Genomic DNA, 24,535 nt, shown 5'->3' on the forward strand with positions numbered 1-24,535 from the left:
ATTTCATAGTAAGGTCTACACATGTTGTATTCGGTGCTCGTAACAAATAGAATTGGATTAGATTTTATATTTAAAGTGATCGTATGGTTGGTGACGTATTTCAATACATTTTCATGTTTGTAGCTACTTTCTAAGTAAATAAAAAGAAACGTCCTCTCACTGTCAACTGCGATTATTTTCAGTAAACTTAACATGTGTAATTATTTGAACAAACATAAGATTAAACAACAGACAAACTGAACAAGTTCCACAGACATGTGACTAACAGAAATGGAATAATGTGACCCCGAAAAAAAGGGGGAGTGAAAATCAAAAGTAACATTCAGTATCTGGTGTGGCCACCAGCTGCATTAAGTACTGCAGTGCATCTCCTCCTCATGGACTGCACCAGATTTGACAGTTCTTGCTGTGAAATGTTACCCCACTCTTCCACCAAGGCACCTGCAAGTTCCCTGACCTTTCTGGGGGGGAATGGCCCTAGCCCTCAGATCCAACAGGTCCCAGACGTGCTCAATGGGTATTCTTGTTGGGGTTACCCCTGTGCTGTGATGTGGGTTTATATGGTGTGTATTCTCTTTTCTCTCCACTGGCTATCTGGTAAACAGGCTACACTCTAGGCAGTCTCTTCTGCTGATATGTGTGTGTCTGGTAGTGGTACTCTCTCTATTCTACTATTTTCCTTTCGGCATGGTTAACACCTGCCTGGCGCCCAAACAAAATCTTTCTTTGCCCCTCTCTAATAAATACCGCTACACTGTAACACACCGCCTCAGAACATGCAGGACTCTCTACCTCCAAATCGATCCCGCTCTAGAGTACAGGCCTCGGGGTAACGCTAATTCCATTGACGATAAACGCAAATCCGACCATCACCCCTGGTGAGACAAAACCGCAACTCATCAGTGAAGAGCACTTTTTGCCAGTCCTGTCTGGTCCAGTAACAGTTGGTTTGTGCCCATAGGCGTTGTTGCCGGTGATGTCTGGTGAGGACCTGCCTTTACAACAGGCCTACAAGCCCTCATTCCAGCCTCTCTCAGCTTATTGGGGACATTCTGAGCACTGATGGAGGGATTGTGCGTTCCTGGTGTAACTCGGGCAGTTGCTGTTTCCATCCTGTACCTGTCCCGCAGGTGTGATGTTCGGATGTACCAATCCTGTGCAGATGTTGTTACACGTAGTCTGCCATTGCGAGGACGATCAGCTGTCCGCCCTGTCTCCCTGTAGCGCTGACTTAGGCGTCTCACAGTACGGACATTGGAATGTATTGCCCTGGCCACATCTGCAGTCCTCATGCCTCCTTGCAGCATGCCTAAGGCACGTTCACGCAGATGAGCAGGGACCATGGGCATCTTTCTTTTGGTGTTTTTCCAGAGTCAGTAGAAAGGCCTCTTTAGTGTCCCACGTTTTCATAACTGTGACCTTAATTGCCTACCGTCTGTAAGCTGTTAAGTGTCTTAAACACGGTTTCCCATGCTTGTTCAATGAATCATAAACAATTCATGAACTTGCACCTGTGGAACGGTTGTTAACTTCACTAGGGTAGTGGGCAGCATTCGGAATTTTGGATGAAAAGCGTGCCCAAATTAAACTGCCTGCTACTCAGGCCCAGAAGCTAGGATATGCATATAATTGGTAGATTTGGATAGAAAACACTCAAGTTTACAAAACTGTTGAAATAATGTCTTAGAAAAACAGAACTGATATGGCAGGTGAAAACCTGAGAAAAATCCTTCCAGGAAGTACTATTATTTTGAAAGGCTGTTCTTCCATTGAAAGCCTATCCACCATACAAAAGACCCAGTTCACGATCTCTATGGCTTCTTCTACATGTGGCCAGTCTTTAGGCATTGTTTCAGGCTTGTACTCTGAAAAATGAGGGCGATACAGCACTTTCAATGAGTGGACAGTGGAAATTTCCAGACCTGAGTCCAGCGCACGATCGGGAGCGCACCTTTCTTGTTTCTTCTTTTCTATTGACGAAGCTTTTGTCCGGTTGAAATATTATTGATTATTTATGACAAAAACAACATGATTTGATTTTAAACATCGTTTGACATGTTTCTACCAACTTTTATTGTACTTTTTGGACTTTTTGTCTGGATGTTGAGAGCACGCTTTGTGCCTTTGGATTACTGAACTAAACGCACCAACAAAATTGAGTTTTTTGGACATAAAAAGGGACATTATCGAACAAAACAAACATTTATTGTGTAACATGGAGTCCTGGGAGTGCCACCAGATGAAGATCGTCAAAAGTTAGTGACTCATTTAATCGCTTTTTCTGACTTTTGTGAGTCCTCTCCTTGGCTGGAAAATGTCTGCATGGTTTCTTGTGGCTAGGCACTGTCCTAACATAATCACATGGTTGTGCTTTCACTGTAAAGCCTTTTTGAAATCAGACACTGTGGTTGTATTAACAAGAAGTTTATCTTTAAAATGGTGTATAATACTTGTATGTTTACGGAATTTTAATTATGGGATTTCTGTTTGAATTTGGCGCCCTGCAATTTCACTGGCTGTTGTCGAGGTGGGACGCTAGCGTCCCAATGATCCCAGAGAGGTTAAACCCTTTACAATGAATATTTGTGAAGTAATTTGGATTTTTACGAATTATCTTTGAAAGACAGGGTCCTGAAAAAGGGGACGTTTAGCTGCAGACCACTTGTGCAATACATTAGGAGATAAAGCAGCCAGTTTCTTCCCTTCACCTGTAACATAACTTTACATTGTGAAGCTTACCTTCGTTCCCCCGAACAGTTGAGCCAGTCACGTTTGTTTGTGAATAGCACAATGGGAGAAAGCAGGAGCAGGTGAGTTCAGCTGTGTACTGACAGGGGTTACATTTTTATATAAGTCAACAGTGTTTTTTGTTTTGTTTCAATAGAGTGATCAGGGACTTGCAACTATTCCTTCACAGAAAATACATTAGAGCAACAAAGCCAGCGGAAAATAGCTTATTTTTCATCAGATGACAACGGAAGCCCAAAGTTATTTGGCTGGCAGCCACACAAGTAAATGAGCTTATGATGAAAAAGCAAGGTCTTTTTTAGCAAAAAATTATGCATGGCCATCCTATTTCTAATATTTATCATGGAAAAAATGTTGCCTGATACATTTCATAATGTTTTGTTTAAAGTTCGTCTTGCATTTTACTGGAGAAAAGTGGTCTGGCTACACCAAGAAAAGTACTGGAGAAAAGTAGCTACAACATCAGTCAAAGCGCTACCTGCTGTTAGAATGTCCGTTCGTGTATGAGTTGTCATCCTAGTGAAGTGCAACTGAAGCACAACGTGTGTGATGCTGAGCAGAAATGACAATAAATAGAATTTTAAAAAAGGAGGAAAAATATTTCTTCAGCGTTTTATTTTTCTTTACTGCATCATTCTGCGTTAAAAACTTACGCATCACATTATCTAAGTAAGTGGCTGAATTAACAAGATGAAGGAGCATCATATTGTGTTAACTTCCTGCCGTGTTTCAGGAGTCAAAGCCCTTTGGATGAGTACTGTATAGCTGCCACTGCTAGTTTCTTGGCCATGGACCCAAAATTTCGATGTTTTGTTTCCCCGAGCCACTTAGTTATCACTTTTTGCCTTATGGCAAGGTGCTCCATCATGCTGGAAAAGGCATTGTTCATCACCAAAGTGTTCCTGGATGGTTGGGAGAAGTTGCTCTCGGAGGATGTGTTGGTACCATTCTTTATTCATGGCTGTGTTCTTAGGCAAAATTGTGAGTGAGTCCACTCCCTTGGCTGAGAAGACACATGAATGGTCTCAGGATGCTTTACTGTTGGCATGACACATGACTGATGGTAGCGCTCACCTCGTGTTCTCTGGGACAAGCTTTTTTCCGGATGCCCCAAACAACAGGAAAGGGGATTCAGAGAAAAATGACTTTACCCCAGTCCTCAGCAGTCCAATCCCTGTACCTTTTGCAGAAAACCAGTCTGTCCCTGATGTTTTTCCTGGAGAGAAGTGGTTTCTTTGCTGCACTTCTTGACACCAGGCCATCCTCAAATTCTTCGCCTCATTGTGCGTGCAGATGCACTCACACCTGCCTGCTGCCATTCCTGAGCAAGCTCTGTACTAGTGGTGCCTGCAGCTGAATCAACATTAGGAGACGGTCCTGGCGCTTTCTGGATTTTCTTGGGCGCCCTGAAGCCTTCTTCACAACAATTGAGCCGCTCTCCTTGAAGTTCTTGATGATTCGATAAATGGTTGATTTAGGTGCAATCTTTCTGGCAGCAATATCCTTGCCTGTGAAGCCCTTTTTGTGCAAAGCAATAAAGACGGCACGTGTTTCCTTGCAGGTAACCATGGTTGACAGAGGAAGAACAATGATTCCAAGCACCACCTTCCTTTTGAAGCTTCCAGTCTGTTATTCGAAATCAATCAGCATGACAGAGTGATCTCCAGCCTTGTCCTCATCAACACTCACACATGTGTTAGCGAGAGAGTCACTGACATGATGTCAGCTGGTCCTTTTGTGTCAGGGCTGAAATGCAGTGGAAATGTTCTTTTGGGATTCAGTTCATTTGCATGGCAAAGAGGGAATTTGCAATTAATTGCAATTCATCTGATCACTCTTCATAATATTCTGGAGAATATGCAAATTGCCATCATACAAACTGAGGCAGCAGACTTCATGAAAATGTATATTTGTGTCATTCTCAAAACTTTTGGCCACGACTGTGTGTGTGTGTATATATACATTGGGGCAAAAAAGTATTTAGTCAGTCACCAATTGTGCAATTTCACCTACTTAAAAAGATGAGAGGCCTGTCATTTTCATCATAGGTACACTTCAACTATGACAGACAAAATGAGGGAAAAAAATCCAGAAAATCATTTTTAATTAATTTATATGCAAATTATGGTGGAAAATAAGTTTTTGGTCACCTACAAACAAGCAAGATTTCTGACTCTCACAGACGTGTAACTTCTTTAAGAGGCTCTTCTGTCCTCCACTCGTTACCTGTATTAATGGCACCTGTTTGAACTTGTTATCAGTATAAAAGACCTGTCCACAACCTCAAACAGTCACACTCCAAACTCCACTATGGCCAAGACCAAAGAGCTGTCAAAGGACACCAGAAACAAAATTGTAGACCTGCACCAGGCTAGGAAGACTGAATCTGCAGTAGGTAAGCAGCTTGGTTTGAAGAAATCAACCGTGGGAGCAATTATTAGGAAATGGAAGACATACAAGACCCCTGATAATCTCCCTCGATCTGGGGCTCCACGCAAGATCTCACCCTGTGGGGTCAAAATGATCACAAGAACGGTGAGTAAAAATCCCAGAACCACACGGGGGGACCTAGTGAATGACCTGCAGAGAGCTGGGACCAAAGTAACAAACACTCTACGCCGCCAGGGACTCAAATCCTGCAGTGCCAGACGTGTCCCCCTGCTTAAGCCAGTACATGTCCAGGCCCGTCTGAAGTTTGCTAGAGAGCATTTGGATGATCCAGAAGAAGATTGGGAGAATGTCATATGGTCAGATGAAACCAACATAGAACTTTTTGGTAAAAACTCAACTTGTCGTGTTTGGAGGACAAAGAATGCTGAGTTGCATCCAAACAACACCATACCTACTGTGAAGCATGGGGGTGGAAACATCATGCTTTGGGGCTGTTTTTCTGCAAAGGGACCAGGACGACTGATCCGTGTAAAGAAAAGAATGAATGGGGCCATGTATCATGAGATTTTGAGTGAAAACCTCCTTCCATCAGCAAGGGCATTGAAGATGAAATGTGGCTGGGTCTTTCAGCATGACAATGATCCCAAACACACCACCCGGGCAAGGAAGGAGTGGCTTCGTAAGAAGCATTTCAAGATCCTGGAGTACCCTAGCCAGTCTCCAGATCTCAACCCCATAGAAAATCTTTGGAGGGAGTTGAAAGTCTGTGTTGCCCAGCAACAGCCCCAAAACATCACTGCTCTAGAGGAGATCTGCATGGAGGAATGGGCCAAAATACCAGCAACAGTGTGTGAAAACCTTGTGAAGACTTACAGAAAACGTTTGACCTCTGTCATTGCCAACAAAGGGTATTTAACAAAGTATTGAGATAAACTTTTGTTATTGACCAAATACTTATTTTCCACCATCATTTGCAAAAAAATTCATTAAAGATCCTACAATGTGATTTTCCTGATTTTTCTTCTAATTTTGTCTGTCATAGTTGAAGTGTACCTATGATGAAAATTACAGGCCTCTCTCATCTTTCTAAGTGGGAGAAATTGCACAATTGGTGGCTGACTAAATAATTTTTTGCCCCACTGTATATACACATGTATAACTTTATGAGATGGATTGCCTGTCTTTGCAATTCTTTATTTTAGTTTGCGCTCGTTAGCATATTTAGCTAGCAGCCACCATGGAAATATGCTATTGTGTATTAAACCATTTCATGAAGACATGAAAATCTGGATACCGCCCAACCCTGGTGTGTGTGCTGGCTAGCCAGGGTTTAACATCTTTTTATGTTTGTGTGTCTACCTGCATCTAGTTAAGTAGCGCAGTAGTTACTGGTAAAAATGGTTAACAGTTCAGACAGACAAGAAGATTTCTGAAAGACTGAGAACAGGAAAAAAAATGGCACTTCAAATGCCACCAATTTCACACAACCATGTAAAACTAGATGCCAGTATTACTTGTATAGCACCACAGAAAAGCTACATCAAAAAGAAGGCCATTGTAACAAGTAACCTAGTTGCTGGAAAATCATTTAAGTTCCATTTCAAGCTCAAACAGAGGAATTTATTAATATAAAAACAGAAAGAAAAGTATTTTCTACTCCAGATCTGATACTACTCTCACAGTGGCTTTCGCAGTGTTTTATACCATCAATCTCTAGGGGCTCTGAGGTAAATGCTTCCAATTTCCTTCTCTGTTAAGTTAGCTATAGAGCCCGCTAAAAAGAGGCTAAATAAACAAGTGGCTCATTAATATCACTGAAGGCGTTTTAGCAACAAGGCCCCATAAGGGATCTATTTATTTAGGAGAATTAATAAAAAGCGTGCTTCGGCTCCTTTGTCCCGGAGTAAATGCTACTGCATTCTGTCGACAGCAGCAGTTCCTAAAGGAGCGCCAGAGAGTGTGTGCGTGTTTCCTGTGACCTTGTCTCTATCGAACTATGTGTGTGTGGCAGAGGCACGTCATTTTGGCCCTAATTGTTTCTCAACCATTTTTACGGGGCCCAACACCTCCAGCACCTTAATTAGCTAGTTTGTGATCCATCCTGTCCCAGCTGTAAACCTATTCTCTCTAATACCCACTACTACCATATCCACAGAGACGACAGGAAGTTGAGGGGTTAAATAGCTGAGGAGTGGGGTCTGGGAAGCCATTACCCTCTTTGTGTATGGGTGTTTTATAGGGTGCTTTTAAAGGATGTACGTCTGTTCTTTTGTCTTGCTACTGAATAAAACGACATGATCAATTCCAAGATAAAATCCTTGTGTTTGTAGGTGAGTGCACTTGACTAGACTACCTTAATGGGTATTTTGGTCAAATAAACACCTTCCACTAAAAGACTAACTCTGATAACCAGCTTCACAAGCTTTGTGGCCCCTTCGCTCCCTAAGAAAGCTGCTCACCTCTCTGACACCGTACGTCTTTTTACAGATCACCCAGCTGTGCTAATCAGAGACGGGGTCTCCCAGGGCCCAGCGCAGGGTTCCGAGGTCAGCGTTAATCAGACAGCAGCGTGGGGCTGTGTCCCGCTTCGGCGAATCACAGGGGTTTAGGCTGCACCGCTCACACGTCAGTCATCAAAACACAACAGCTGGTGATCGCTCACCTCTTCTCTTCGAGTGTGTGTGTACCCACAGCTGTGTGAGTTAAACTGCATGTGTGTACCAGTGTGTGTCTGGTACACTCCTCACGGGACTCACTCTAGTGTGTGCGTGGTGTGTGTGTGTGTGTCAGTCGTTGATTGAGTTAAATACAAAGAGCCTCTAGGGAGCAGAATAGAAGCCTGTAAAGTCTCTCTCCATTTGTCTCTACGCCTAATGCTTTCAACAAAAACAGCAGGGATTAAGGTAAGGCACGCTAGCTTCCACACAGGTCACGGTGACATGTAAACTGCATCAAGTGGTGCGGGAGACCAATAGAAGAAGAGCTAAAGAGAAGATGGGGTTAGTTAGCTAGTCTCATGCTTGATTTTGATGCATGCTGGTGCAGAATGAAAGAGAATATGATACACATTGAGTATTGTACATTGCTATATGAAACACACTAACCGACACCCGCATGAGCAATCAACCGTCCCTGGTGATTTTATAAGATGTTTTTGTGGTGATCTGCCTTCAGGGCAGAAAGCTGTAGAAATCTGTCTGACAGCTGGATGTTATTGTGAAGTTTACCATTGAGAGTTTTTAGGAAACCAAGATTTCAATAATAACATCTGCTTCCTAAAACTAGGAGCAAGGCCATCCAGTGTTGTCAGCCTCATTGAGGCTGCATTGCAAATGACACCCTATTCCGTATATAGTGCACTTCTTGGTCAAAGGTAGTAGGGACTAGGGTGCCACATGAGACGCAGATTGAGTGTTAGCCATACTTTGTATTTTCCTTGAATGTCCAAAGGATTTGGGTCAAAACAGCAGTTTGCCATGCTACAAAATGTTGTTTCCTGCTTAATACCTATTATAATATGTTCATCACGATCTTATGTCTTTCCACGGAGATAGCAGTCTTAAAATCTCCACATTCTTAGGCGTCAGATAATCTTCAGAGTAAGCATTCCTTTCTACTGCAACGAACAGAGGCTCAGTTCAGCTCCCTCCCACAGACGCAGAGCAACAGTCCCCTGTGTCGCTCTCATACACAGACACAGTCCCACACAGACACACACCTCTAAACAGTGTGAAAGCCAAGTATGAATGTTCCCGGGTTAAAACTGGGTACTGTGAAGTTGTGAAGAAAAATTCACAAGTGCCTGTGAGAATCAGCTTTGTACACACAATTGACTGCGGTAATTAGGGACAAAACAGCACAAAAAAGGTTGTCTGGCTGGGAGTGCCTCCTAATGTACTGCTGCCCCTGAAGAGAGGTGAGTCACCAGCATACAAATGGCCCTCTCTGGAGTAGAGAGACTGGAGACCGCCATCTGAATGACAGATACAAAGAGCACAGGAAAGACGATGAGAGGAGAGAGATGGGAGAAGTGCGGTGAGCGGGGTGAGAGGAGCGGGAGAAAATGCGAGAGCAGGAGAGAGAGCGAGAGAGAATGAGCGATACAGTATGTAGAGGATTGCCATTCTGTAGCCCGAGGGACGTCCCATGACCATTCATTCCCTATCGTATATACATCGTATTCAACTTGAAACCATCCTCCATGTACATTATGTTGTTAATTTATTCGCCATTCTGTGTTTGTCTTAATTTATTAAAATGTAAATCGATCGAAGACGACAATAAAACAGTAGTGTTTTACCTGTATAGATGATTATTTGTACTATTATTACTACTCAGATGAACTGTATTTCATTATTTTTAATGAGAATACCCCCTAAAATAAAAAAATAACCGCTTCAAAAAATACGAGAATAAGAATGGTCTTCCTCTATAGAAGTAGGTCCTGCCTCTCGCTACATAGTAGAAAGCAGATGATTCAGTCAACGCTCCTGTCGGTCCCAGACTATGGCCACATCGTCTATATGAACGCAGCTGCCACTTCATTATAGCCGTTAGATGTAGTTTATCATAGAGCATTGCACTTTATTAGGGGAGACAATGTTAGTGGTCATCACTGCGGTCTCTACCAGTGAGTTGGTTGGCCCTCTTTGATGTCACGTAGGTTACGTCGCACAACACATTGCTACAGTGCCTTGCGAAAGTATTCGGCCCCCTTGAACTTTGCGACCTTTTGCCACATTTCAGGCTTCAAACATAAAGATATAAAACTGTATTTTTTTGTGAAGAATCAACAAGTGGGACACAATCATGAAGTGGAACTACATTTATTGGATATTTCAAACTTTTTTAACAAATCAAAAACTGAAAAATTGGGCGTGCAAAATTATTCAGCCCCCTTAAGTTAATACTTTGTAGCGCCGCCACCTTTTGCTGCGATTACAGCTGTAAGTCGCTTGGGGTATGTCTCTATCAGTTTTGCACATCGAGAGACTGAAATGTTTTCCCATTCCTCCTTGCAAAACAGCTCGAGCTCAGTGAGGTTGGATGGAGAGCATTTGTGAACAGCAGTTTTCAGTTCTTTCCACAGATTCTCGATTGGATTCAGGTCTGGACTTTGACTTGGCCATTCTAACACCTGGATATGTTTATTTTTGAACCATTCCATTGTAGATTTTGCTTTATGTTTTGGATCATTGTCTTGTTGGAAGACAAATCTCCATCCCAGTCTCAGGTCTTTTGCAGACTCCATCGGGTTTTCTTCCAGAATGGTCCTGTATTTGGCTCCATCCATCTTCCCATCAATTTTAACCATCTTCCCTGTCCCTGCTGAAGAAAAGCTGGCCCAAACCATGATTCTGCCACCACCATGTTTGACAGTGGGGATGGTGTGTTCAGGGTGATGAGCTGTGTTGCTTTTACGCCAAACAAAAAGTTCAATTTTGGTTTTGGACCATCTGCACATGTTTGGTGTGTCTCCCAGGTGGCTTGTGGCAAACTTTAAACAACACTTTTTATGGATATCTTTAAGAAATGGCTTTCTTCTTGCCACTCTTCCATAAAGGCCAGATTTGTGCAATATACGACTGATTGTTGTCCTATGGACAGAGTCTCCCACCTCAGTTGTAGATCTCTGCAGTTCATCCAGAGTGATCATGGGCCTCTTGGCTGCATCTCTGATCAGTCTTCTCCTTGTATGAGCTGAAAGTTTAGAGGGACGGCCAGGTCTTGGTAGATTTGCAGTGGTCTGATACTCCTTCCATTTCAATATTATCGCTTGCACAGTGCTCCTTGGGATGTTTAAATCTTGGGAAATCTTGTTGTATCCAAATCCGGCTTTAAACTTCTTCCCAACAGTATCTCGGACCTGCCTGGTGTGTTCCTTGTTCTTCATGATGCTCTCTGCGCTTTTAACGGACCTCTGAGACTATCACAGTGCAGGTGCATTTATACGGAGACTTGATTACACACAGGTGGATTGTATTTATAATCATTAGTCATTTAGGTCAACATTGGATCATGCAGAGATTCTCACTGAACTTCTGGAGAGAGTTTGCTGCACTGAAAGTAAAGGGGCTGAATAATTTTGCACGCACAATTTTTCAGTTTTTGATTTGTTAAAAAAGTTTGACATATCCAATAAATGTCGTTCCACTTCATGATTGTGTCCCACTTGTTGTTGATTCTTCACAAAAAAATACAGTTTTATATCGTTATGTTTGAAGCCTGAAATGTGGCAAAAGGTCGCAAAGTTCAAGGGGGCCGAATACTTTCGCAAGGCACTGTATGTTGCCATTTATAAAGCCCCTTTACACAAAGTCCCACTCTACCTACCAGTATTACTAAACTTTAGACATAATGTTACCAAACCCCATCTCGGGGATGGCTAACTCTGGACATTCCTACTGAGTTAGGTAAATCAGATTTTAGTTCTTGCACCTTATTTGTGGAACAATCTTCAAAATGTTGTTAAATGTGGTGTTCTGGTGCCTCTAGGTGAATTCAGAAAGCTGACTGAGGACCTTTTTACTGATGAATGTGTTTGTTTTTTAGGACCGTGTTTCTCTTTCTTCTTGAATTTTGTATTTTCTGTAATTTATGTCATTCAGGGCTCATCTGTAAAAGAGACCGTGGTCTCAGTATGACCCCTTGATAAAATAAAGGTCAAATAAATCTAACTATTCTCATTGCATTGTAATGTATTTAATGAAATGCTGTACCACTACACTGCTTTGGCAATAATCTACTAATTGTACTTTATGCCAAAAAAGCTATCTGAATTTGAGCGAGTGCGAGAGAGAGAACAAAAGACAGAAAGAGAGAGAACGTGTGACAGAAAAAAACGAGAGAGAGCACAAGCTGAAGTAAATCAAACCCTCTTTTCCACACCCTGGTGTAATTACACAACATTTCATCCCTCGCGAGTGTTTAGAAAAAAAACAGCGAGACCAAACGGTGGCAGTGGGCACCACCTGGGAACCGTGCCGGGGCGTGTGGCTAGCAGCAGCAATCCGCTCTGAACACACCGCCGAATGGCTGTATGGATACTGTGGCCTTGCCACCTACCTGCCTGCCTTCCACTGCCTAGCTGTGTATGGGGCCATTTACATCAAGGACAAACACACTGGAGTGCTCACACATGGTCACACTCGCACGGCTCGGATGTGGTTATGGCTGTAAATCAATAAGCGACAAAGAGAGAGAGAGAAAGTGAGGCGGCAGCGGAACAGTTCCCTGGGTGATACGCTCAACGCCGGCCGCCACAGGGTGTACGTGTAAAAAGGCTGTGTCTGTGTCTGTGTACAGTGCAGAGAGAGAATATTCATCATTCACACACTCATTCTGAAGAGATGGAACAGAGGGGGAAAGTGGGACGGCGCGACTAACTTACACACAGGGGACTCCACTGTGACTAAACCCGTGTGTATTCATGTGTGTGGCCAATTCAACACACACACACACACATGGAACTACTACACTCCAAAAACCTAAAAATACACACGCCTAACCCGTTCTCTCCTGGGGAGGTGGTACAGACACACACAGTGAATGTAAACAGAGGAAAGGAGAATTCATGTACCTGAATGCCGTCCAACAATTTGCTCATGCACCAGAAACTGTCAGCCTCGATGTTTCGTAAAGCCGCCTCCTGCAAGCTGGACACGTCAAAGTTCTCCACCTCCTCCTCTGTAGAGAGAGAGAGAGAGAGAGAGAGAATTAGGTCTACCACCATCACAGCAGGGGCCTTGCATTAAACAGAAGAAAAAGAAGAAAAGAGGGATGGAGAGATGTTCTTGAGAGCCCGAGGAGTCCTTGATGAAGTGTGGTGGTACAGAATGGTATTATCAGAGCTTCGTAGAGAGCCTCTCGAACAGCACCTGTTAACAGCACGTCGATTCACACGCCACACTCATTCGCACATACATCACTTACATTGTGCAGACTGACAGTTCTTACTACATCTTCAACCACAGCCATTCAACTACATCTACTCTCCACACACATTCAAACATACGGCACTAATCTATATTCTCGTGCCATCTTACTCTTTCAGTATGTTTGCTGCACATAGACCTATCACTTAAACCATGCATTATATCTTGGGAGATTGTAGATGGCTATCAAAAGCCCCATGAAATGCAGTACAGATTATGAAGCTAGACATTAGCAATGAAGTCCATTCATTGGTTAAGTGTATGAATGACAGTTGGAACCATTTACCCCTCCACTATGAAATCGACTATGGATCGGTCTCTGTCCGTTCGTTTGTACAGACTAGGGTTGAATGGCTGGAATCCGGTTAGCGAGATATATGCTCAAAACCACCTCCTTTTCCAGGGATAAATAAGTGAGAAACCAGTCAAATGATAATAAATTATTTATATGAAGAGCATAGCGTGAAATGGAAATGTTAAATTATACGTGATGTCTAAATCTGGCGTTGCTACGGCCTCTGTGTGATGAATCAAGGCTCAGGGTGGGGACAGAGAGCCCATCTCAGTATGGGGCGCAGTTCACAATGCATGTAAGACCTATCATCTCATCATGGGAACTTTTTGTCTTGTGACGGGGGAGGCCTACATATGCTGCAGTGATACAAAGACTGAATGCGCGTCTAATTCACCCATCTCCATCCGGCTTTCGAGGATCCTCGTTTTTAAACAGCCTATCACTCGAATACCGTTGCTTAAATCAGTGCACAAGTGAGCACTCTCTCGCAGTCTCTCTCCAAGTCCATGCAAATTGCATCCAAAATAGAAAATCCTATTTTAGATTGATATATAGCCCTATATATAGACGGCCTAGCCTACCTCTTCCAGGTAATACATTCAACGCAGTATTAGCCTTTTTTTTAGCAAATTAATGATGGGTTATGCATAATAAGCTTCTAACTTATAGCCTCTGTCTCATGTGCAATACACAAGCACCTGTGCTCCGCTGGCCTCTCTTTGAAAAAGACTCCTTATCTCTTGGAGTCCCACGCAGGAAAAGCTTTTAGTTTTGTTGCTTTTCTTATACCAATAGACAATTGGGGCTCCCAAGTGGTGCAGCGGTCTAAGTTACTGCATCTCAGTGCTAGAGGCGTCACTACAACCTGGAAATGAACCAGGGTCTGTATCACAAACGGCCGTGATCAGTAGTCCCATAGGGAGGCACACAATTGGCCCAGCGTCGCCCGGGTTAGGGTTTGGCTGGGGTCGGCCGTCACTGTAAATGAGAATTTGTGCTTAAGGATAGGGGACAGCATTTTCACTTTGGATGAATTGCGTGCCCATAGTGAACTGCCTCCTACTCTGTCGACCAGATGCTATTATTATTACTATTGGATAGAAAACACTGAAGTTTCTAGGACTGTTTGAATTATGTCTGAGTATAACAGAACTCAAATGGCAGGCAAACTTCCAAACAGGGAGTGGAAATTCTGGGGCTGGTTGATTTTCAACTCATTGCCTATTCACATGCAAGTAAGATATGGATCTGTTTGCACTTCCTACGCCTTCCACTAGATGTCAACAGTCAGTAGAACGTGGAATGAAGCCTCTAGTGTGATGTGGGACCGGATGGGAGGGGAATGAGTCAGTGGTCTGGCAGAATGCCAGTTCCTGGTGGCGCACATTACTCTTGATATCGCCTTGCGTTCCATTACTCTGTACACAAAAACTAATGCTCCGGTTAGAACGTTATTGGATATATGACAATAACATCCTGAAGGTTGATTCTCTACTTAGTTTGACCAGTTTATTCAACCTGGAATATAACTTTTTGAAGTTTTCGTCCGAGTTCGCAAGGACCAGCGCCAACTTTTGGACATGTGAGCTAAACGTGCTAGCAAAGGTAGCTAATTGGTCACTAGTAATGGACATTATCGAACAAAACAACGATTTATTGCGGAACTAGGATTCCTTGCAATGCATTCTGATGAAAGATCATCAAAGGTAAGGGAATATTTATGATGTAATTTCGTATTTCTGTTGACTCCAACATGGCGGAGAAATATTGTTACGTCTGAGCACCGTCTCAGATAATTGCATGGTATGCTTTTAAAAAAATCTGACACAGCGGTTGCATTAAGAACCAGTGTATCTTTAATTATATGTAAAACATGTATCTTTCGTCAAAGTTTATGATGAGTATTTCTGTTATATGACATGGCTCTGTAATTACTCCGGATATTTTGGAGGCATTTCTGAACATGGCGCCAATGTAAACTGAGATTTGATATAAATATTCATATTATCGAACAAAACATAAATATATTGTGTAACATAATGTCCTATGAGTGTCATCTGATGAAGACTATCAAAGGTTAGTGATTAATTTAATCTTTAATTCTGCTTTTGTGACTATCTTTGGCTGGGAAAAATGGCTGCGTGTTTTTTTGGATTTGGTGGTGATCTAACAAATATGTTGTATTTTTTTTTTTTTTTTTTATCGGACACGATGGGTACATTAACAAGATGTTTATCTTTCATTTGCTGTATTGGACTTCTTATTAAATGTGTGAAAGTTAAATATTTCTAAAAAAATATTTTTGAATTTCCCGCGCTGCCTTTTCAGCGGAATGTGTGGGGGGGGGGATCCTAGACAGGTTAACTGACTTGCCTAGTTAAATAAAAGGTTAAATAAAATAAAATATTTGAAGAGGGACGCAAGCGCTTTGATGAATGTTAAATACAGCAGCCAATAGATCTCACGGGTAGTTTGAAAGAAGAGACGACGCGCGATGGTGGTAGGCTACAACAGTTGAGTTTTCAGACCCATAACCATTCAACATTTGTGAAGAGAAGCCTTCTGCATCTAATTATAGTCCTATATTATTCAAGGATGTCATTAGAATAATGAAGACAAGGACAACAAAACATGTCATTTAACTGTTGAAAGCGATGAATAATTGAAGCAACAATGGAGAGAAAGAGGTAGGCTAATAACATTAGGGGATATATTAAAGCTATAGACTGTATGCCTCTCCATACTAATTATACAAACAGGCCCCATCATGTTTCCATATAATACAATAGAGTAATACAGTTCACACTCAAAAAGATTAGCCTACTGGAGCTAGTTTCATTGATTTACCCAAGAGAGCATATAGCTAGCTACATCTATGGGCTTTTATGTTTTTCTATTGTGCTCAATGAGCAGTAGCCTATATCATATATGTATTGGATAATGACACAATCATTTGGGCTTTTTGTGGTTTATGGAAATGAAATGTTAATGTAGGGCTCACAAATTGTATGTAATATATGTCTCATCAGGTTCGGGTAGTATCAGGATAGAATTTTAATGCTGATCAAAGCTCTAATCAAATCCAGACATATTTATATGCCTTATAATGCTTGAAACTATCAAAGAATACAGCTGTTTAAGTTTCTATTCAGCACTCTCAACACTGATTTCTCAACACTTTTCTAAAACAAAAAATGCGCTTCTCCCTACTTACACTTGCGCTACAACCAGCACTGCAGTTGCAATGAATGAAGTAGTCAAGGATATCGACATGCCCATTTTAATATCGCGGAATATTTCAATTTTTCTGCTCATAGCAACAACATCAATTTGTGCATGAGGCAGAAATAATGTGGTGCGACTCTAGTTTCACCATCAGGTGGAAGGAAGACTGTGTCCCCCCTCTCTCTGGTCAGTCTCACCAGAGGAAAGGACAGGGACAGTGAGAGGCAGACAGTCTGCTGCTCTCTCCTTTCCTCCGCTGAGATTGACCATCAGATGCAGGTACCATCAGTAAAATTTTAAAAAGCTTAGTATTTCAATTTATGTTCAGCTGTGCCTAGCAAGTGACAACAGATCTATTTTATCAAAGCACGAGTTTAGAATTATAATATGGTCTGAGAAGAACGATATTGGCAGGCCAATCATAGCCAATATGCTGTGAAAATGTATTAGGCCTAATGCACAAACCTCATTCCTACATAACTATTTTTATTAGGTTAATGTTGCATTAAGTTAAATGTTGCAGGCTTACATCTTAAGTCATGTTTAATCTGAGCGGTAGATCTCGACTTGCTTTTTGACTCCGAAAGTGATATTGATTTAGAAAGGGTTGGTGACCACTGCCTTAATACAATTAGACCCTCCCCAGGTCTAAACTGCCAGTTTAACACTGTTTTGTTCAATTGAGGTGAGGGTTGAGGAGATACTTGTGTAGATCTGCTAGGAGTGTACAAGTATCTTGAGGTTAAGGGGGTTGATGTGGAATTGGGGCTAACTCAGAGTATGCATGAACAAGGGCACAAGAAAGAAGGCGCTGTGTATCTCTTCCTCTAACGTCTGTACTACATGTTCCACAAATCAACAGCTCCCCCTGTGGTCACTGTATGAACTGAAGCCTGCTCTGAAGTGATAGAACAATGTTATAGAAGTGAATTTCCATTGGGAGGGAAGCACAACAAATTATATTTTCTTTATTATATTGGGAGATCTGAGTCACCTACACAGTGTTCTCTCTCAGCCAGTGTTCTCGGCTATATTTAGCCACACACTTACTCTCCCCGGCATACTCTTTACAAAGACAAGTCACCGGGGCCACCAGACAGTTTCTGACGTCATCAGTAGTAGACGCCACAAAGCTACGAGTTCCATTTGTATGAGTCGACGTGACACGCACAAACCCAGGGGGGTAGGTCAGTAATAATGAGAGCCTTTTGCTGAGAGGAAGAACGTGTCAGTAAGAGTGTGTTACGGGCATTATGATTATGGCTCATGGTGCCCCGAAAAACAGAAGAGTTATAGGTGAGCAGTCAGACTATGTGGGTTAAATAGGCAGAGTGAAAAGTCCCAAGGTGTACTGTTCCTAGCGCCGCACAAACACACACACTCTCGCTCTCTAAGGGTAGGACCAGGGCATCTGTCCAACCGTATTGTCAGGAGAGAGGGCCTGTGGCCACTCAGTCGCTATAGAGGCAAGGGGACATGAAGCATCACACAAACACAAAGAGAGAGAGGTGACACAGCCACTGAGCATCACACTGACTGGACATGGGAAGCAAAGAAAGGATGGAGAGCAGAAGACCAGAGAGCAGGGATACAAGGTGAAGCTCAGGACATGGGAGGGTGAAATAAAGGTGTTTGACCATTAATAGCGGGCTACAGGCATATGGAGACACACTAGTACACCCAAATGCACTAGGGCTGAAACCCAATTAGTCGACCAGTTGATAGGCTGTTGGTCGATCGAGATGTCGAGCAGTAGCACCAAAAAATGAAATAATAAATCATTTGTCGTGGAGAAGCCTACAAGACACCTGTCTGAGAGGACTGATCCACTGTGGAGGCTGTTGGCACAGTCCAACAATCTAAGACACGTGCTACTCAAATTCTATATGGTTATATTATGTAGGAACAATGGTGCAACACATTAAAATGATATCATTTTATAACAAATGCACTTTCTCCCGCGGTGAAGAGGGGTTGCTGTCCGCGGTTCTAAAGCAGTGCGCTATTGAATTGGCACGTTTTCCTAGACTATGTTGCTATGTGCATAATCGGCAGAGTTAACCAGCATATTGGTGTTGAGAACAACGCGACGGAGGCAGCAGTGGAGTTAGGAGATGAGAAAACAGCCCCAGCATTTATAGTCTAAGAAAAGTGAGGAAATAATTAGGTCTTTAATCAACAGCCTAACTATTAAATGTGCCTGGCTTTATAAATCATAAATATACACTACTGTTCAAAAGTTTGGAGTCACTTAGAAATGTCCTTGTGGGTTTGATTACAGGATCTAACCAGAATAGTAAGAGTGGGAGGCCCCGGTGCACAACTGAGCAAGAGGACAAGTACATTAGTGTCTGTAGTTTGAGAAACAAGTCCTCAACTGGCAGCTTCATTAAATAGTACCCGCAAAACACCACTCCGGGATGCTGGCCTTCAAGGCAGAGTTCCTCTTTCCAGTGTTTGTGTTATTTTGCCCATCTGATTCATTTCTTTATATTGGCCAGTCAGATATGAGTTTTTCTTTGCAACTCTGCCTAGAAGGCCAGCATCCCAGAGTGGTGTTTTGCAGGTACTACAGTGTTTTCTAATGATCAACTAGCCTTTTAAAATGATAAACTTGGATTAGCTAACATAACGTGCCATAAGAACACAGGAGTGATGGCTGCTGATAATGGGCCTCTGTACGCCTGTGTAGATACTCCATTAAAAATCAGCCGTTTCCAGCTTCCATTAGTCATTTATAACATTAACCATGTCTACACTATTTCTGATCAATTGGATGTCATTTTAAATGGACAAAAAAAAGTGATTATCTTTAAAAAAAAAACAAAGGACATTCCTAAGTGACCCCAAACTTTTGAAAGGTCGTGTAAATCTAAATAAATCTGATAGATCCTGCTTGTGTTGGCTGGGAGTGTTTGTTTAATAGCGCCAAGCCTGACGCAACCACAACATGTCGGATAAAAAACTTGACTAATTTGGCTGTTTTTAATCTTTGCTATGCTTTACACTTTTTCCCGTTAGAACAGCCTCTCTGGTATTAAGATTTAGTGTTTACACTGTTCCAAATTGTAAGAAAAGAATAATCCTCTTTTATCTTGATCTCCTTATATGTATTATTATTATGATCATCATTAATAATAAGTCATGTCATTAGAAGGCTTTGTATACTATCCTTGTATAACCAGCATTGAGCTGTAGGCCTAAGAACGCATCTTGTTTAGTGTTAACACAGTAACTTACTTTGGCCTATATCTCAATACTTATATAGGCTACTGTATCAATCATTCATTTGGTCATGTCATCACACAGCATATGAGTCATTCAGGATTTGAAATGCAATAAAGCCTCTTTTTTTTTTAAATAACAAAAAGAGACCCTTGAATAATTAGCGTAAGGAATAAACCATTCCATTTTTTCACATGCATTCAGGAATGAGACTGTTTAGTCTTTGCTGTAATAAAGTCTTCCCCCAAAAAATACCCTCTGGTAGGCTATTTATTTATTTAGTGTCGTTTACATTGTTCCTAACGGTCAGAAAAAAACACATTGTAAATCTACCACCACCTGTTTGGCACACGTAATATGCACACAGCGCTTGTTCCTTACCGTTGTTTTCTTGATCGCCAGTATTTTCCACAACTATTCACATTTATTCCACACCTCCCCTTTACCTCCTGAACAACCAAACATTCCCCTGTTTTGATTTTATTTGTCAGGTCACCTGCATACATTTCGCTGTCACATGTTTTAAAGTGTTTGTTAGAATCAATTTATCGATGTGATTGTGATATGCTATAGATCAGACCCTATTGGTCACGTGCATGTGATGCGTACATGTATCACGTAAAGCGAGCAAGGCTTGAGGGAACAGGGAATGTTTTTCCTAAACGAGGGATTTCGGTAAGATCATTTTTCAGTCAGAAATAGCTGCAATTACAGACAGAGCGATAAACACTTAATGTTCTGTGGTGGTCGCTGCAGCAGAGAGGAGAGAGCGACAAGGGGTGCTAGTCACAGTCACTCACTGTCATTTTTGTATAACACAGCAAGTCTGAGCCCTGCCCGGCACAATCAAATCAATTGCGGTCAGATTCCCTCTAGTCATTTGTGTGTCTTAATTATTTAATCAAACAAACAGGGTGCTTAAAGCATCAGACAAGCTCAGTGCATATAGTTTATTTGATTCAAACACATAGGATGTGTCTATATATATATATAAAAATATAAAAAAAAGGTTAAGAGCAAATTACTGTCTACCAATATTTTTTGTTTGTTGTCAGGGACAGTCCTAACACACACACAAACAGGCTTACTCACACAGACACACACAGGCTGATCCCTAGAGCCTGGTGTTGTGATCATCTGGGTTCATTAACCTTTTCTCTATAGATTAGAGAGAGAGGGATGAGATGGGTTCTGCCTGGTAAAACTAGTGCTGCAGCTCTGCAGACTGCAAATCCCAAAATAGAACCAGCACAGCTACTGCCATGGATGCATCCCAAATGGCACCCTATTCCCTATATAGTGTACTACTTTTGACGGCGCCCTATCAAAAGTAGTACACAAGCCTAAATAGGGTGCCATTTTTTGGACATCTCTCAGCGATGTTCTATCGATTCCAAGGATCATCTCATGTGCGTCTGAGTTCTTGCCGTTCACGCATGCAGAAATACAGCCGGTATGACGTAGCATTATGATTAGGCAGCTCTCCAACACATTTCTCCTATTTTTCTGCCTCTTCAGTCCAGGGTATATTGCATGGTGCTGCCCAGTGGCTCAGAGCAGAATGGTGAGAGGCTTGGGGAGTCAGAGGAGGCTTGGGGAGAGGATTGTGCAATCTTGGAGGGTAAGGGAAAATGCTGTTTTATGAAAACACAGTAACAGATGAAGTGATTTGGAGGGATATATTTTCACTACAGTAGATGTAAGGATGCTCGTAGATGTATTAACTGAAAGGGGAGACATGTTCCTTTAATGTCAACTCTGTTTTCATTAGATAGAGGCCAAGGGCCATGTTTGGATGTTTGGACTGGCTGCTCCATAATAATGGATTAGATTTACATGGTGATTTTCCCCACTGCTTTCCAGAGCATTTTAGCACCCAAATAGAGTGTGGTAGGGTGGGTTTTAGTGCGAGTGCGTATGGATGTTTGCGCGCGTTTGCATGAGACTGTTTCACTATCGGCCGAACACAGATCCTCCCCTCTGCCAAGAGGCTTCTTATTGGCCGTTGATACCATAGCTTCCTGTCTGCCTAGTGTCCATGTATCCTGACAGTAGGAAAAACGCGACAAGATATCCGGGATAGGGCAGTACCAGCTGTGTGCCTGGCTTGGCACACAGAGAGCTGGATTACACCTCCAGATAAAGAGACAGTGAGACACCATGCCATCTGGCAGAACTCCCCAGCAGTATGGGTCTATGGGCTTTCAGTAACACCCAGGGGAGAACGACTGGCAATCTCATTGAAGCCACGGGAGTTCAAGGCTGACCACTGTACAGCAGGCATTGTTGGCAGAAAACAGGATCCGCCATTATAATGAATGGAAAGACTGCAATCTTTATGTGATTAAAGTGTTTTGAGGACAATCATACCAATAATTGCTTCGAATAAACAATCTGAACAGATGAAGTCAAAAGTTTACATACACCTTAGCCAAATACATTTAAACCTAGTTTTTCACAATTGCTGACATTTAATCCTAGTAAAAATTCCCTGTCTTAGGTCAGTTGGGATCAACACTTTATTTTAAGAATGTGAAATGTCAGAATAATACTAGAGAGAATGATTTATTTTCAGCTTTTACATTTCATCACATTCCCAGTGGGTCAGAAGTTAACATACACTCAATTAATATTTGGAGGCGTGGCCTTTAAATTGTTTAACTTGGGTCAAACCTATTGGGTAGCCTTCCACAAGCTTCCCACAATAAGTTGGGTGAATTTTGGCCCATTCTTCCTGACACAACTGGTGTAACTGAGTCACGTTTGTAGGCCTCCTTGCTCGCACACGCGTTTTTCAGTTCTGCCCACAAATTGTCTATAGGATTGAGGTCAGGGCTTTGAGATGGCCACCCCAATACCATGACCTTGCTGTCATTGAGCCATTTTGCCACAACTTTGGAAGTATGCTTGGGGGCATTGTCCATTTGGAAGACCCATTTGCGACCAATCTTTAACTTCCTGACTGATGTCTTGAGATGTTGCTTCAATATATCCACATAATTTTCCATCCTCATGATGCCATCTATTTTGTGAAGTGCACCAATTCTATTTTTTTCCATCAGACCAGAGGACATTTCTCCAAAAAGCATAATCTTTGTCCCCATGTGCAGTTGGAAACAGTGGTATGGCTTTTTTTATGTCAGTTTTGGAGCAGTGGCTTCTTCCTTGCTGAGCGGCCTTTCAGGTTATGTCGAAATAAGACTCGTTTTACTGTGGATATAGATACTTTTGTGCCCGTTTGCTGTTGTTCTGTGATTGACTTGCTCTTTCGCACCAAAGCACGTTCATCTCTAGGAGACAGAACGCATCTCCGTCCTGAGCAGTATGACGGCTGCAGGGTGGTGTTTATAGTTGTGTACTATTGTTTGTACAGATGAACGTGGTACCTTCAGGCTTTTGAAAATCGCTCCCAAGGATAAACCAGACTTGTGGTGGTCTTGGCTGATTTCATCTGATTTTCCCATGATGTCATGCAAAGAGGCACCGAGTTTGAAGGTAGGCATTGAAATACATCCACAGGTCCACCTCCAATTGAGTAAAATGATGTTAATCAGAAGCTTCTAAAGCCATGACATCATTTTCTGGAATTTTCCAAGCTGTATAAAAGCACAGTCAACTTAGTGTATGTAAACTTCTGACCCACTGGAATTGTGACAGTGAATTATAAGTGAAATAATCTGTTTTAACAATTGTAGGAAAAATTACTAAACAACTTGCCAAAACTATAGTTTGTTAATTAAAAAAGAAATTTGTGGAGTGGTTGAAAAACAAGTTTTAATGACTACAACCTAAGTATGTAAACGAATTCAACTGTACATCCTTGAAACAATTATTTTAAAATTGCACACAGAAGACCTTATAAGGGTAATTTAGATGCTAACGGCTGCCTGCAGGAGGCTTTATCCGGCTTACCTAAAATGAGAAAATTGTCTGTGACAACTTGGATGACATAAACCCAGCAAAAAAAAAGAAAAAAGAGAAACAGCCCTTTTTCAGGACCCTGTCTTTCAAAGATGATTTGAAAAATACAAATAACTTCACGGATCTTCATTGTAAAGAGTTTATCCACTGTTTCCCATCATTAAACAATTAATGAACATGCACCTGCGGAACGGTTGTTAAGACACTAACAGCTTACAGACAGAAGGCAATTAAGGTCACAGTTATGAAAACTTAGAACACTAAAGAGGCCTTTCTACAGACTCTGAAAAACACAAAAATAAATATGCCCAGGTCCCTGCTCAACTGCGTGAACGTGCCTTAGGCATGCTGCAACGAGGCATGAGGACTGCAGATGTGGCCAGGGCAATAAATTGCAATGTCCGTACTGTGAGACTCCTAAGACAGCGCTACAGGGAGACAGGACAGTGGCAGTCCTCGCAATGGCAGACCACGTGTAACACCAGCACAGGATCAGTACATCGGAACATCACACCTAAGGGACAGGTACAGGATGGCAACAACAACTGCCCGACACACAATCCCGCCATCAGAGCTCAGACTGTCTGCTATAGTCCAGCCTCTCTCAGCCTGAGGGCTTTTAGGCCTGTTGTAAGGCAGGTCCTCACTAGACAGCACCGACAACAACGTCAACCATATGGGCACAAACCCACCGTCGCTGGACCAGACAGGACTGGCAAAAAGTGCTCTTCACTGACGAGTCGCAGTTTTGTTTCACCAGGGGTGATGGTCGGATTTGCTTTTATCGTTGAAGGAA

The 24,535-nt window shown here is 42.2% G+C and overlaps 1 protein-coding gene across 4 annotated transcripts in view; it reads right to left on the reverse strand.

Moving 5' to 3' along the window:
• tbc1d22a (TBC1 domain family, member 22a) overlaps positions 1 to 24,535 on the reverse strand; it is a 180,902-nt gene that overhangs the window by 84,042 nt on the left and 72,325 nt on the right. For all 4 annotated transcript variants that reach the window (XM_036944449.2, XM_021563375.3, XM_021563377.3 and 1 more), the window contains one exon: positions 12,719 to 12,825. In XM_036944449.2, the coding sequence (XP_036800344.2) occupies positions 12,719 to 12,825 (107 nt within the window). The remainder of the gene's footprint in view (positions 1 to 12,718; positions 12,826 to 24,535) is intronic.

The sequence above is a fragment of the Oncorhynchus mykiss genome, chromosome 15, assembly GCF_057628025.1.
Source record: "Oncorhynchus mykiss isolate SJ-2025 chromosome 15, ASM5762802v1, whole genome shotgun sequence".
In the NCBI taxonomy this organism is placed as follows: domain Eukaryota; kingdom Metazoa; phylum Chordata; class Actinopteri; order Salmoniformes; family Salmonidae; genus Oncorhynchus; species Oncorhynchus mykiss.